Raw genomic sequence first — 15,935 nt, 5'->3', positions numbered from 1 at the left:
TTTTTTGTCATTGTTTTCAATGAGAGCTGCTTTTGCATTGCAGAGCGTTTTTTTGTTCTATGCGCCTCATGTTCTTAAGGAAACGCTCTGAGCACCTCGAGTTGAAAAAACTTCACTCAAAGCAGAAAAGCGATTTCTGATTGTCCAATTGGATAAAAGGAGAGGGTGCGGTGCGCCTCGCGTTTTACAGCCTGCAGAACGCGCTCTGTCTGATCGGGCCCTTATCTAGCCTTCCTATTCCATATCAAAGGAGAGGTTAACTTCCTTCAGGGTGTTTTTGCAGTAGCAGTTAGTTGCTTGATTTAGATTTACTTGTGATCAATGCTGTTCAATCTAACAGGAGTAAGCTGGTTAGAGGCCCATGAGGGGCTTTATTCATATACATAACATTATAATATCATAATATCATTTACAGTTCTACATTAAGTAGATTCATGTGTTTCATAATTGGCCTTCCTTGTGAAACTGCAGCACGGACATGTGTGTTGAAAAGAGCCATCATGGCCTGATTATCAGAAAACAACTGAGGGGTCAAAGGGCGCTACACTTATAGTGTCAATGAAAGCAATGAACGCAGACACAGAGAAACAGCACGGCTCTGTGAATTAAAAAACTAAAGGACACAAAAAGAGTAAATACAAGAGTGATGGTGCAGTGATGTTGTCTTTGGGACACTGGGATAAAGATTTTAACACACTCTCCTTATTGACTCGTATCTCCAGCCCCTCATCGCTCTTTGTCATCCCTCCTCTCACATCCATTATTTATTTCTCTCTAAACGTTGTACCTGCAGGCAGAAATGGAAAATGAACTTGTAAAGTATCAACGATCAATCTATCACAGCAGAGAGTCAAGCAATGCCAGCTTCATAAAGCCTGAAGTTACAGCTCCACCTTCCCCGTGTCACAAAGTGATTATACTACAGCGTCCAATATACAGACCAGTCGATTCTTTGTCAGCATCAATGTTTTCATCTCAAGTTGTACGAGCATTTATCAATTCTCACCAAGTGTCAGCTCAGCCTAATTCCTAAAGAAAATCAGTGTTAATCAGTGTTAAGTGTTAATTGTAAAGCAAATAGACATCATTATTTCAAATGGAGCTGTAATTATAAACACTACTCCCCCCCCCCCTGAAAACTACCCTGTAGGAGTATGCTGCGTCGCTCATGAATCCAAAGTTAGAAATTTTACACACTCATCTCAAACACACCTAAATAACACTTACTGTACATACATATGTTAAAATACAGTTGTTGTCTACATACGCTGTATCTCACACTCTCTGTGACACATGCTACACTCGAGCAAGTGCTAAAAGTACAGATAATATGTCCAGTAGAGCAGGTTAACCATGACGAAGGAGAGGGGGAAGGTGACTCTGGAGTAGTTGTCTATGTGGTGGGGGTTCTCTATCCGACAGCAATATAAGGCGCTGAGCACTTTGCGGACGGTGGCCAGAACAGTGATGCACCAGTTGGTGGGCTCTGGAGGCGACGCCTCGGGCTTAGGCTCGCTGCCAGAGGGGCTGGAGGGGCTGACAGTGAGCTCTAGAGAGGCAGGAGCTGGGGTAGGAGTGGCTGCGGGCTCCTTGCGTCTCTTGGCCCTGTTGTTGTGAGTAGAGATGGTGGTGAGGATGCCGTTCATTTCATCATCAAAGTCGTGCATGTGGTGGCCGTACTGCAAGAGAGGGGAAAAGAGAGAATGGACTTAATAGAAACAAAAACATAAAACATCTGACTGAGCGTTTGTAGCGTTGGTCAAACTGGTGATGGTCATGCTGGCAATGACAACAACAACAATGTCCACCATCAGGAAGACATTGGGCCCTATCGTCCACCCAGTGCAAAGCGCCAAAGCGTCATTGCTCTTTTCCACCCGACACAGTCGTCATTTACACGCCCAGCGCCCACGTTGTGTAAATAGCAAGTGATCTTGTGCTCATGTTAGAGACTATGGATGTGTTGGTCTTAAAATGAGGTGTGGTCAGGCAAAAGGGTGGCGCGTTGCTGTCTTATGGATGCAGAAAGTGACTCCGTCTTTGACAAACAAAAACCTAGTCTAAAGTCTGAAGTCTATGGTGCAATATGTTCCTGGTATTTAGAGGACGCATTATGGTCATACATCAGCGAGTTTAAAACACAAGTCTGTTTGTCACTCACACGGGGACGCACACTTCTACTCATGAGTAAAAAGCAGTGTGTTCGCAGATACAATGAAAAAACATCGTTTAAGGGACAGGCTGCAAGCTTTTGTTTCCCTCGTCTCCTTAAATCATGATGCTGCTTTCGGTTTGTTACCGATCTGATGAGAAGTGCAGGAAGACGTGGACAAACTCACCGCTGCGTCCACACACACCTTCACCTCAGGGAGATTCCTGCGCAAGCCACGCACAGGCCAAAAACTACAGAGACACAAACTCTCCATCTCGCACGCTCATTCTGATGCGCGCTCCCTGTAATACACTCCAGTCCAGTGTCCATTACGCACGCACTGGAGAATACAGCTATGTGATCCAGCAGCAACAATAAGTAAATAAACATTTACAGCCGATCTTTCTTTGATGGTCAGCACACAGAACTTTAATAAACATGAGATCCTGTCTGTCTGGAGATTTAAATAACTATTGAAGGTTACGCTGCTGTGCCTCATGTGTAAATGTACAGGTCTCGCTTCATTTTCGTGTCTGTTGGGCTGTGAGATCACTTCAGTGTCTTTAACATCAATCCGTGCTTCGACATGTATCGTACAGTAACCTGTGTTTTTTCTGCGTTTGTGCACAGTGGAAAGAAATAAGTTGAATATGCCGGTCTGAGTCCAGTTAATATAAGAAGAATGACTGAAAGCTGCCGTGTAAATAGCAACACGCTTGCCTGCAGGCGCACCCGTCTCTTAAAGGGAATGAGAGCCGACACTCTGATTGGTTACATTCATGTTATGCCGAAAACACGCCTATGAATAATCCAGGGACTGAAGCCAACCTCTTTGCACCTTGCGCCTCGGTTTGTGCCCAGATTGTGCGCTGTGTAACCAGCAAAAGAGCGTCAGACACGCCCTGAATCACTTAGCACCATGCGCTTTAGACTGTGCGCCTCCCGCCGTGTAAATACGGCCCTTAGACTTGTGCCAGTCATAAGACTACAAGACTATTTAGTTTATAACACATTCAGACTACTGATTCTAATTGCATTTATTTTTTCCTCACATTACATCAGACTCACACTGCCTTGATTAACCAATCAGGAGTTGATTTAAGTATAAAGAACTGCTCATAAGCCAGCTAGCACTAGCATCTAGCAATTAGGCTGCCTAAGCACCAACCATCTATTCTTGGAGTGACGGCGCTGTGGCTTGGAAGTGCCAAAAAGAAAGACTTGAATTACAGCAATAATTGTCTTTTTGATCAATGTATTTGTTATATTAAATTAATATATATATAACTGTACAGTGTTTGAAAAAATAAGGGACTGGGATGCTTCAGGGAAAGTCAGCTCAAATAACAATACACGAGTAAATGAAGGTCATTTTTACCTGTACGACTTTTGTTCATGGATGAGTGAAAAAGACCATGTTGAGCCCTAAAAATACAGTGTATCCAGGAGGGTCTCACCATGAGCATGTGTGCGTCGGCGTGAGTGAGGGTGCAGAAGTGGGCCACCGCGTATTCAATGAGCGCTCCAAAGATGAAGCTGAAGCAGATTCCCAGGTAAACATCGATGGCCTTAATGAAGCAGTTTGCGTTGGGCAGGGACGTCCGGGCTCCCATCATCAGAGTGGTCATGGTCAGTACTGTGGTCACTCCTGCAACAAAACACAGACACAAACACACACACACACACACACACACACACACACACACACACACACAGATACTGGTGAAATTGGATGGACTCTTTATCAAATTACAAAACTGGACACAACACCTAAGGTTAGGTTTAACGCCATTTAAAGGACATTTGCTGACATTACCTATACAAATACGTGCTGGAACAGAGGACAAGGAGATCCAGAAGGACACCCATGAGAGGACAACGAGCAGGCTGGAGGGGACGTAGGTCTCCAGGATGAAGTACAGAATGCTCCTCTTCAGCTCAAAGTGGAAGACCAGCTTCGGGTAATTTCCTTTTAGAAGTGGGACGAAAGTTCGTCAGTGTGTTTGATAACAGAAAGCATGTGATGTGAATCAGAAATATTCTGCACAATAGCTCTACTTTTACAATATCTTTTATTCTTACGTTGTTTAAACATTATAATCAGATAGATTGCTTCAGTGGTGGCGGCAAATGGGCTGAAATGGCTGCATGTGATGCTTGGCAAATGCTTTCAATCCCAGTACGTCCACTAAAAGTGCTTGTTTTACCACTAAAGGGCTCCCATTGTTACTGAAATTGTCTGACAGCTTTAAAGAGAGGATCCCTACTGAGACAGAGCTTTTTGTTAAAGATTAAGATGCACTTTTGAAACCACAAATAACCGTTACTTTGCTTTCTTCCCTGCCACCAGACTCCATTAAGAAAAACAGCAATTTAACTTTGCAGAACAAAAATGTAGCTGGTCTACCATTGAATCGAACTGATAGTTCTTTGTGTTTTTATGTATTACAAAAATATTGTGTTGGATCCAGTTTAGACACCAAAGTCTCACAACATAACAAACAAACTTATCGACTTAGCTGTTGACCTGCATGTTTTGCGAGGTAACATTATCGTTTTGGGAATGGAGTCTGGTAGCTTTGTAATAGGAACATCTTGTTCTGGTTTTAAAGAAAGATCTTCCTCTTCCTGCACTTAGAATAACAATCTGAGCCTGTCAGTGAAATAGGCTCGTTTAGAGGATATACTTTGGATAACATTGCAGCCATTACTGCCTGTTTCAAGGCTGAGACTATCTGTTGGAGTAAATCTAAAAGTTATGCATGTATTAGTCACTTAGATCCAAAGATAAGTGACAATCAGGGCCAGGTTAAAAGTAGGGGAGACATTGTTAATATTTTCACCATAAGAGGGCGCTACTTAAACGGTGAATACTAGTTTTGTGCATCTACTTGGTCCGATGTCATGTCTTTTCTGTGACAAGCAAAGCACGCTGTTAACCGAGGTGAGGACTGATTTACCATTTTTCACATTCTAAAGTTAAAAAAAAATAACTTGACATTTTTTGTTATAATCTTCTTCTAGTTTAAAATCTTGACAATTATATATTTGTACTCTGTAGAGGAGAGAATGAAGTGTCTTGTTATACTTTTGCTAATGACCAGCTTTAAGCTAGCTTTAAGATATAGCAAACAATAGCCAACATGGTGGTTTGAAATGTGGGGGAAACAAATCTATAATCTATCTAAAAACAAATCTAAAACACCAAAGAAGGCAGGTATAAAAAGAAAGACTCCAGGTGCATCTTCATCCAGTGAAGATGAGTGCCTGTGCCTCGTTTGTGTGGAGCCATTTGCAAACAGCTGTCCAAGATAGACTTGGGTCGCAGTGCCATGGCCATGTTCCAGGATTGATTTATGTTCAATGACTGATCCATTTTTTCTGTAGCTGAATTTAATTTTGAGTTTGAAGTAAAAACAATAACCAAACAATGAATTGGTTCTTTTTTTATTTGTTGAAAAATCCAGTGTGACATCCTACCCCACATAGTGTGACAACTTACCCGCTCATGGGGCAAGGTGTCACATGTGCCTACTCACTGTTTATATGCCTATAACTCTGTACTGAAATAAGATATGAAAATGAAATGAATACATAATATATGCCTGAGATTTTGTTCTTTCATTTGGTATGCAGTTTTTAACACTAGGATGTATTGATCCCAAGATATATAAAAGAGTGTGACAAGATGCCCCGGTCTCCCCTACCTGATGTCCCCTATAAGTAAAGGTTGTGAAGGTCATTGTTACCAGTCTCATAAACGGCCTCTGACACAGATGTGTAGTGGTCCTCCACCGTGTACTGAGCCAGCTGCAGAGTGTCCAAACCACTGACAGACTCGTTTCCTCTGGTCCAGTAGAACATGACGTCATTGATGTTGTAACCCCCTGAGGGAGAAAAAGGAGCGGAAAATTACTAAATGAAATAGATTAAAGCTGCATCAATCAATATCTTTACATTAAAAATGGATTAAATAAGTTTGTGCGTGAAATGTGAGTTGTTCACAGTGAAGAAGCAACTGAGAACTATCAGCCAAAGCTTTCCTTTCTCTCAGCTCAGTCTGGACTGTGGTCTAGATCACATACCTTGAGCCTTGAGAAAAAAACTGTTGATGTGTAACAAAAAAAGTTTTGCTGTGTGAAAAATAAAATGGCCACACATTTTCTTTACAGAGGTTAAAGTGGACTTCAGCCTGTTTTGGCCAAGAAGAGTATTACAACAACAAACATTAACCTCCACATTGAAAAAAATGTAAGGAAACCCCCTTTCCTCCATCTGTGCCTAATTCATAAACACAGGAGACAAAACAATGACAGAGACAGGGCTTCTGTTAGTACACACTGCAGCTCCCCTCACACAGTACTGTGCATGGAGTAGGCAAATGAAGGGGACATACAGCTCCGGAAAAAATAGAGAGACCACTGCAAAAACATGTTTCTGTCTGGTTCTTCTGTTTATAAGTGTGTGTTTGTGTAAACATGGAAGACTGTTCATACTCATTCATTCATTAGCATCATTCATTCATGTCACGTTCTCTCTCTCCCTCTCTCTCCTTCCTGTCTGGTGATCAGCTGATTATGGGCGTATACTATTTAAGTACTAAACCAACCAGATTCAGCCTCGACGTCTGTCGACCAATCATCCCTCTGCTGTCAAATGTTAAATCTGCTCTCCTCTCTTCGCTGTCAGTTTGTCGTTTCAGCTCGATCATTGCGACACTCCTCCTCCCCGTTCACCTCCAATCCATCTCATCAGTGTCCAAGTCCAGCTCCTCAGCTCGTCCTGTCTTCACCATCATCACCACCACCAGTGTCTAGACTCCTTCGGGGGGGTATCCTATCCTGCTCTCTGCCTCTCGACATCTTCAAGTACATGAAGACATCACGATGGAGTCTAGCACAGACTTTGCACATTTCATTCTTTCCAAACTTGTAAATAAATAATTGTTCAATCTTAATTAAGTCTCTCCTGATTGAAATGTTCTAACTCAGGAAGAGTTCACAGATCAATATCTGGTGGAATAACCTGGTTGTTAATTACAGCTCTCATGCCTCTCTGCATGCTCTCTCCACCAGTCTGTCACAGAGCTGTTGGGTGATGTTAGGCCGCTCTTGGCACAGCTCGGTCGATCACATTCAGGATGTTTTCAATGGTTCAGGTCCGGATTGGGCTGGCTATGACATGTAGAGAGAGGTGCTGATTTAAGGAACATTTGGAGTGGACTCTTCAGATTTTCCAGAGCTAATCGTCGTGACATTGTGCCTTCAGGATGGACGCAAAAAGCACTGTTCCCATGGGCCACCAAGCACATTATCATGGTGTCACATTTTGGTGGCCCATATGTAAACTGATAACGCTAACTCAAAACCAAAGAGACAGTTTAACACAGCTTCCTTCACTGTGACACCTAAAATGACCATGAATTTAAATACATGAACAGAATGCCTTCTTAGTTCAGTCTCTCTTTTCTCTGTTAACGTGGAGCCCTGGCCTTTAACTGTGATGCTCTCGCTCATACATTGCAGTGCATCAGTCTGTTCTCTTTCAGCAGCTCTGTCGATGCACAGGATTGTGGGCCACAGTTTTTTACATACTGGATTTGACACACATACATTGAGAAATATAAAATCTCTTCCTGACAGGCTAAGTATACAGAAGTGGAGAGGAAAGCACCTCAGGCCTGCTGAAAGGAGAGTGGATAAAACACACACCTCTGAGTTTCTCTCTGTCTGCTGGATGTATGCAGAGTTTTTTACTGACTCATTAACGATTCATTTACACTAGGTTAAACACAGCCATTACATTTACATCTCCTGACGAGCAGATTACATTTACCAGACTGCTGCTATGATTCATAATGACTGTGGTGATGGCGATGAAGATGTTATAGAAGCAGTATTAGTGGTTTTAACTGAACCCCACAGCAGCCTCGGTGCGAACAGCTGGGAATGTTAATTGCTAAAGCTATGCTAAAGTGTGATCCTCTTATGGTTGAGTTGTTTGGGATTGCAACACATAGTGGGTGGTAAAATCCCTCTGAAGCTACATATCAGCACAAGAGGAACATTTGGCAAGAACCAAAGAGAATGTGAGAGCATCCAGTGTAAGATGTTATTTTACCCCTGAGAAGCAGACGGGGAAAGAAGCGTGCACTGCGCAGTGCTTCAGCATGTAAACAGTGAAAGTATAAAACACAGAAGCACATGGATGTTTCAAAGTGCAACATACGATCTCAGTGTTTCATGTGTGTTCTTCCAGTCACAGAGGAACTAGACCACGATTCCTTCTAACACTGTTTGACACTCAGACATCCAACAGGATCGCTAATGGAAATGCATTTGTTGTGTTCATCTTGCTCTAAAATGATGAAGCGCTTAACTCATAGCAGACTAATCATGTATTCTGCACGCGCCCAGGAGAGCCCTGATAACCCAAATACAACTTCATACAGTATGAATGTAGACAAAGACAGGGCTAAGTGTGGCCGAGCTTTTAAGAGAACAATGCAATTATAATGCTATCAATTAATGAGACCCAGAGCGGCTCCTCTGACATGTGCTGCTGCTGTTTCTCTAATTTATCTGCAGAGGGAGCAAGAGAATAAGAAGAGTGAGAAGTGCAGCCGGCTGAAGCTGAACACACACCTCAATAATCTGCTGCACATGAAGCGTTCATTAATGTTCTGTTGCTGTTTTCATGCATGAAACATGGAGCTGAGGAGGAGAAGCAGAGGCCTTACTGCTTCTTTCAGAAGATTCATTTCACATTTTTAAACCTTTGGAACATTAACAAAACAAATAATGATTTCTACTGCTTCTTATTATGTACATTTTGTAATGAGGAAGAGGAAGAGCATTGTTTTTATATGCTGCACATTTGTGGAATAATATCCTAAACTGGCTAAAACTTGCCCACAAAAATCAGTTTCCTCTCTTAATGTAATAATCTTAAGTTATTTTCCTCACATTGAACATGGCTCCCTGAAAAGAAGAAGCCGAAGCCACCATCAAAGAGGTAAGAGCCTCCACCAAAAGCAAAATTAAATCAAAGATCACAAAAGGCTGCGACTCTCCTCCGACTCTTTCTGTCACTGAATATTTAAACCACAATCCTGATCTAAACACCCTCCCACCACAAAGCTCTCTAAACCTTCATCCTGTGCAGAGGATCCACTTCTGGCACTGCGTTTAAAGAAATAAATCGTTGAATATACGTCTTCATAAAGAGAGATAAAGACTGAACAACAGGGAGAGCGAAGGGGTAGAGAGAAAACAGGAGCGACCGAGCAGCGAGATGAGACAAAGATTGTCAGAGATGTTATAGAAGTGAGACAGACGAAGAGATAGAGAGGGAAGGAGCCATCATCCTCTCAGTTACCCAGCTCCAACCTCCAGATGTCTTTTTGTCTGCTAAGTGGGACTGGAGCTGCCGTTAAACGTTTTATTTGGCACCGGGGTCCTGGTGGGCTTCTGGCAGGGATCAGACTTAGCTTAGCCTGGCTGGCTGTCATTTAATAGCAGGGAGCGAAAGCGAGGTGGAAAGTAAAGATGGCAGATGAGCGAGGGAGGTTGAGAGACAAGGAGGAGGAGGCAGAGAGAGGAATTTTTTCTCCTTCCATCTCTTCAACAGCCAAAAAAGCGTCTCGTCATGTTATTTAAATTTAATAACAATTTGCTTCATTTATAAACATCCTGCTGCTGCATTTCCCTCAGAAACCTTTGAAAATCTGTCAAAATGATGCAAATGACTCCACTAACATGGCAAGATATTTCACTGTTCTGAACAAGTGAATAGTTTCCGAAGGCTCCCGGCAGAGGTTTGATTTCTTAGGGTTTTAAAATTAGGTTATAGAATTCATAAAATATGCTTCCTGAGGGCGTGTTGGGGAAATGGCTGCTATAAAAGCAGATTTGGGAAGGTAAAAGACTGGGGTCTCATTTTTTGGAAAAAGTGAAGTGAAAATGGATATCACTCTCAGATGTGAACATGATAGAACTGGACATTATGCACATAGCTAACCAAGCTATAGTATGGTCACTTTTAATGTAAAATAGCATGACAACAACCTAAACGCCAATCCACAAACCACTCGACAACAACGCGATGGCTAAGACAAGTTTTTAATGTGTCGGTTTTTGGTGCATATTCTTGTTCTCCACAAAGCTGCATTTCCTTTCTTATTAAACATTTGCAAAGTCAGTTTTGAACCAGACCAGCGATTGTACTGCTTTAAGTTTTTACACTAAGCTAAGCTAAGCTAGCTAACAGTCTCAGTCTGCACGCACAGGAGAATACAGCATTGTGGCCTGATTTGCCCTTGTTTTGTCTGCTGTGTGTACTGTGTTAAGCATACAGTCTACACACACACACACACACACACACACACACACACACCCGAGCAGTTTAGAAGATGAGAGGAAGTGATCTGTTTGATCCTTTGGTTTGATCACATTCATCTGACATCACGCCCACCCACCGCCTCAGAGCCACAGCTTCAAGCTGCGGCTCCGCTCCACTCTCTCTTTATTAGATCTGAAGGGTCCTTACAGCTCTCCAGTTGGAGCGTGCAGGTCTGCTTGTCCATGGGGTACTTGGTCAGGTCCATGTTGCAAGCCACGGTGGTGGTGATCCTGCAAAACACAAATGTTTTTGTTGTTAAAGATAATGATGTGATTTGTGCTGTAGGTTGTAGCAGAGTGGTGGTTACGTAACATAATCCTGCTCTCTGAATGAAGCTGTGAAGAATCAGCTTGGTTGTTTTTTGGTTCTGGATGAAATCCTGCATGAAACGAGCCCTCTGCGGCACACGGCAGAAGATCATCATGTCTACCAGATGCATCGGTGTCCTGCTGTATGTCTGGGGCAGATATAAAGTTCAGTTGTATGTACAGTAATGGTTACTTTACAATAACCCACTCATTTGAAATCATTATGAATCATGTCACAAATTGGATATAATCGTATTGCCAACAAAACTACTGTATCCTCTATAAGCTTCCCTCCTACAAGCATCAATATATGAAGTCATGGAAGAGTTCAACACATCTAATGATGTGTCGTCTTCATAATGACAAAGTGTCCATGGGGCTCTGATGCAGCCATGAAAACATCATCTCTGGAGACAGTCTATTGGCTGGTAGTGGGGGGTTATTTTAGGAGGAAGTAATTGCTGTCCATATTTCACAACAGACGCTGAAGTGTCCCCTACTCAATTTAATTCTTGTGCGACTTTGACCATTAGATGCCCAACTGTCTCTGGTGAATGGCTCACTGTTTTAAAAATGCAGATGCTGGCTGAAATGTGTCGTACTCCAGCAACCCGACTTAAACAGATTCAATTGTAATTAGTTGTTTAAAAGGACGTCAGAATAACAACATTATAAAAAGCTCTGTCAGGGCCGAACACAAGACAAACAAAGACCTTTGATATGCAGATGTTTTGTAAGGAGATCCGATCAATGATTTCTGATGCACTGCAGGATGTTCAAAGGACTTTGGTAGAATCTCCGTGTTCACACAAATATTTACTCGTCTTTGCATTGACTTTGTTTGCATCACGCCATGCAAAAAAATGCACATTGCTTCAGTCAGTTTTTAACTGCTTTGAGGAATGAAAAAAAAAAAGTTAGGACCATCAAAGTGGAGTTAAGACCATCAAGATCTTAAGTTTCACACATACAGCCCCTGATGTGGATTCACTATCACTGAAAGGTACCGACATTCTGTATGAGACCAATTTTGGTGAGAAGAGGGAGGTAACAATTTCTAATTCCTCTATTTCCTATTTTGCATCCCCGATAAGAACTGGACGATCCTACACCATGAAAGCATCTCACAGTCATTCTAACTGAATCTCACTCTAACTGCTAAACATTACGCTCCCATCACCTCAGTGCTTTCTTATGTATTTTCCTCTGGCTCAGCACTCAAACATGTCCCACAGCTGTCCTTCTCCTTCACTCCACTCTGTCCCTTTTCACAGCTCCGATTCCCCGAGGACGCCGTCCCTCTCCTGACTCTCTTTTTTTTTACTCTCGCTCGTCCTGCTCTGTGACTGTGAAGCGCTGCCCTCCTCCACGTTTCCTCTGACAGGGTGACAGAGCAAACTCTGTAAGGAGGCGAAGAAATGCAGAATTACATTAATGAACAAATGGAGTCGCTGTGTGCATACGAATCTGATAAATGAAAGAATAAATTAAAACTCACAGATAAGACAAGTGTATAGAGACAGGATTAACTGAACTGAGCCTTAAAGCCTGACCCAATTCACTGTAATATGACACCCCCGAACACCCACTGATATTTTACCAGTGATTCTCCCATGTGATGTTTTTATCTTCTCTCTGTGACAAGAACATATGAAGCCACAAAAACTGCATGCAGGAGAAGAAGAACAGCGCCTGAGTGTCGTGCAGTAAAACCATCTCGGTTTTGCTATAAGATTTACAGAGACAAAGGGCAGCCAGTCATACTGTGTAAGCTGTGCCCACTGGTGCGAAAAAAAAGGGCCACAATATCACAAGATGCCTGCAGCTCATAAAAACATTAGCTTTTAGTGTCCTTTGTCCACCAGAGACTAAAAGGTATATTGGCAAAGTCAATATTTGCTTTTCTCTCTCTCTCTTCTCTCTCCTTTGTTTTCTAGGAAAAATGACCCAACTGAATGGCCAGAAGTCACTTCAATATTTAGCGCTGTTTGATCATAAGTTAAGCTAACAAAGATCTTAATCAGGCCTTCCATAGCTTAGCGTCACCCCCATAGTTTGTGTCAGGATCCCACAGATTTCACGTTCTCCCTGCTGATGCCTCTGGTTGTATAAGACCTACTTTTGTCATCTTTAAGCTTCAGTGTTTCTGTTTCTGTTTCAGCTTGTGGGCATTTTTCTGTTGTTTTCTTGCATAACAACATGAGAAGACAACACTTCTAACAATACAAGGTCAATGGAGCGTGGTGGACTGTTTCCCCCTCAGGTGTGAGCAGGCGTTAATTGTGCTTTCTCTCTCAAACAATGATAAACTTCAGACATGTTTACTGCACAGGATCTAACAGCCTTTCACAGAGCGGAAAGACAATAGCTTGTTAGTCTGCAGTAATGGCCCACTTCCCACTGCAAGGCACTGTTTGAGCGGTGAAGAAAGTAAAGGAGTTGGCTCTCTGGTAGGTCACCTGGTAGAGCACATACCATTAGAGGCCTGATTACAGCGGCCGAGGTTCCATTCAAACCCAGACTTTTTTGCTGGTCGTCATCCCCACTCTCGCTCTCTCTCACATTCACTGCGTCTCATCAGTTGTGACTAAAAGGCAAAAATGCCAAGAAATATAACCTCAACAAAAAAGAAAGTGGATGTACTCTGTAAGGAGAAGAAATACGACTTGAAGTGAGTTGTAAGAGACTTCCGGTTATTCCTGTTTTTTCAGGCATCCATCAATATCAGGTTACTCTTCAAACTGGCAGCATTGGTAATAAACGTTGATATTGATGTACATGTATAAAGAAAAGCTACTTGTGACATTGTTTTTGCCATACGGCCCAGCCCTAAGCTTCTGAGATGAAGCAGTAAAGCAGCGAGTGAGTGAGGGAGTGGAGTGAAATCAGGACCATGGATAGCTCTTACACAATCCATACACAGGCTGAGGTTACAGCATGTGACATAAAAAGAGTAGGATGTGTAAATCCCATCATCACGGACTTAAAGACCTGAACAAATTGACTTCCTGGATCATCTTTAACCTTTCTATGTATAACCCGTCTGCTTGGCCCAATCAAAAAACCACAGCGAATTTCAGAAGCCTGCCAACAGCTCGTCAGACGTTAAGCTCTTGCACACGAAGCAATAAATGCTGGAGAGATGCTAATGTGAGTTGCTTTGATAGCCCACATGTCTTTCTATTGACAGATCAAAGACCCTGCACTCATACAGTCCAATACCCAGAATCGACAAAACTACCTGCTTTGCATGCACATTATTCAACCCACGCTATCTCCCTCAGACAACTCCTTCTGCATTCCCCAGCCTGCGTTTCATCGTCTGTTGGAGCAAAAACCCCAACACATCGACCATTAAACCAACAAGTTGTCCATTTTCCCACCTTAGCGCGTAGAGGACGGTCCCGTTGGGGAAGATGCGGATCAGCCTGTTCTCCACAGTGATGTCATGGAGGAAGGACTTCTTGGAGTCGACGATGAAGGTGTCAGGGACCCAGAGCAGCTCCACCAGCCGCCCGTCCAGGCTCAGGCTCTTGTTGCCTTCAAACACCAGGCGCTCGTCCGTCCAGCGCTGACGGAGGAATATGGTGGCGGTGTAGTCCTGCAGGATCAAGGCTCAAAGGTCACACAGAGCTAATGGACATTTAGCAATTTTTAACAAGCATGTCAATAATATGCTGATGTTTTTGCAAACCAAGCTTCCCCTGTGTGCTTTTATTTCATTAGTCAGCTTGTGGGTTTTTGTGCATTGTTGAGTATTGATGGCGTCAGGTCCCTGAGCCCTTCTGTGGCTGGAGCATCAGCAATGCTTCAAGTCAGCAAGACTCGGAACATATTCTGTGCAGCACTCTCAGTCCTGATGTTACATCATGTGTAGCTACGTGCAGGGGCTGTACTGGGATCTGTTCTGTGGGGCTACTCTGTGTTTTTAGGGTTTCCAAGGATGCACATGTGTGTGTGCATAGAATACAAAATCTGATTCATATGAAGACGACTCTCACAACTGCTATGAAAACAGACCAACCAATGCTATGCAAGAAACTGATGGCAGAGCAGCTGATGACAATGAAAAGAAGCTAAGTCTTTCTCTATCCTTCATTTAATTCTACAAACACATTTAACCTTTTTTGATTCTTTTGAATTCTTGATTTAAAGTTTAAAGACCACAAGATAATTCCTTTCATCAGGTAATGCTTTAGCTAGGAGTGGTCAAACTAGCCTGGATTACCTGGCCATGGTGTCATTTGAGGTGCTCTGATAGCCTGCCTAAACAACGACTGTCCAGACGATGCTGAGCGACTTTAATACATGCGAGTTTGTGAGACAGTTCAACTCAAACTAGAGCTTGCCAGCTGGCTTACTGTTAGCTTTCAAAGATTGGTGGTAACCTTAGAATCAGAATCAGAATGAGAAATACTTGAGCGAAAAACAGGACCTACCTTGTAGTATCTAAAATAAAACATTGTTTAAGCAGAAACAAAAGTTCAAACCAATGACATGGATACAAAGCCGCTTAAAGTCAACAATTATACCAATCAAACCACAGTGAGGTTTGTTTATCAGTAGATAATAAAACTATTGTCTCACCATGTTGATCTCTGAGATGGTGTCAATGCTGGCGATGTCCAAGCTCATCCCCACCGTGACAGGGCCGTCTGCAAACACAGAGGAAACCAGTAAACTGCAGGCTGTGCCATCTCACATCTCTGCATCTGGAGCCCGCAAGGCTTGTGGCGTACACGGGACTAAACAGAGTACATTTAAAAGGCATAGCTATTTGAGGTCGTATTAGTAAGCACAGTGTTGTATAATGAAAGGTTACTGAAGGACAGAATATTTAAAAAGACCCCACATCGCTGGCACACCAACACCCGCAGTCAGTGGAGTGTGAACCTCCATGAGGGATTTAGTTCTCCCTGATTCACCATCAAAGAAGAACTTTGCTGCTCTCTTATGTTTCATCTTCCCATTCTCCCTCGCTCTCACGTATCAATCTTCATTTCTGTGAGAGAGATTAATGAGCCTCTTGTCATATTGCAGATACTGTATGTGCCTGGGTTTGAGTATATCTTTAC

The 15,935-nt window shown here is 42.7% G+C and overlaps 1 protein-coding gene across 1 annotated transcript in view; it reads right to left on the bottom strand.

The window, feature by feature from the left end:
* Positions 1-346: 346 nt before the first annotated feature.
* LOC138588300 (gamma-aminobutyric acid receptor subunit pi) overlaps positions 347-15,935 on the bottom strand; it is a 48,387-nt gene continuing 32,798 nt past the window's right edge. Inside the window, exons 3-9 of the mRNA XM_069658333.1 lie at positions 15,448-15,515; positions 14,244-14,461; positions 10,700-10,782; positions 5,902-6,039; positions 3,969-4,121; positions 3,610-3,800; positions 347-1,679 (exon numbers count right to left, since the gene is read on the bottom strand). Of these exons, the coding sequence (XP_069514434.1) occupies positions 1,314-1,679; positions 3,610-3,800; positions 3,969-4,121; positions 5,902-6,039; positions 10,700-10,782; positions 14,244-14,461; positions 15,448-15,515 (1,217 nt within the window). The 3' untranslated portion in view covers positions 347-1,313. The remainder of the gene's footprint in view (positions 1,680-3,609; positions 3,801-3,968; positions 4,122-5,901; positions 6,040-10,699; positions 10,783-14,243; positions 14,462-15,447; positions 15,516-15,935) is intronic.

The sequence above is a fragment of the Semicossyphus pulcher genome, unplaced genomic scaffold (genome assembly GCF_022749685.1).
Source record: "Semicossyphus pulcher isolate SPU_LCO1_2020_fin unplaced genomic scaffold, fSemPul1.0.p SCAF_12, whole genome shotgun sequence".
Lineage (NCBI taxonomy): Eukaryota > Metazoa > Chordata > Actinopteri > Labriformes > Labridae > Semicossyphus > Semicossyphus pulcher.
Note: the sequence above shows the minus strand (reverse complement) of the source record. Positions and strands in the feature narration are given on the sequence as shown.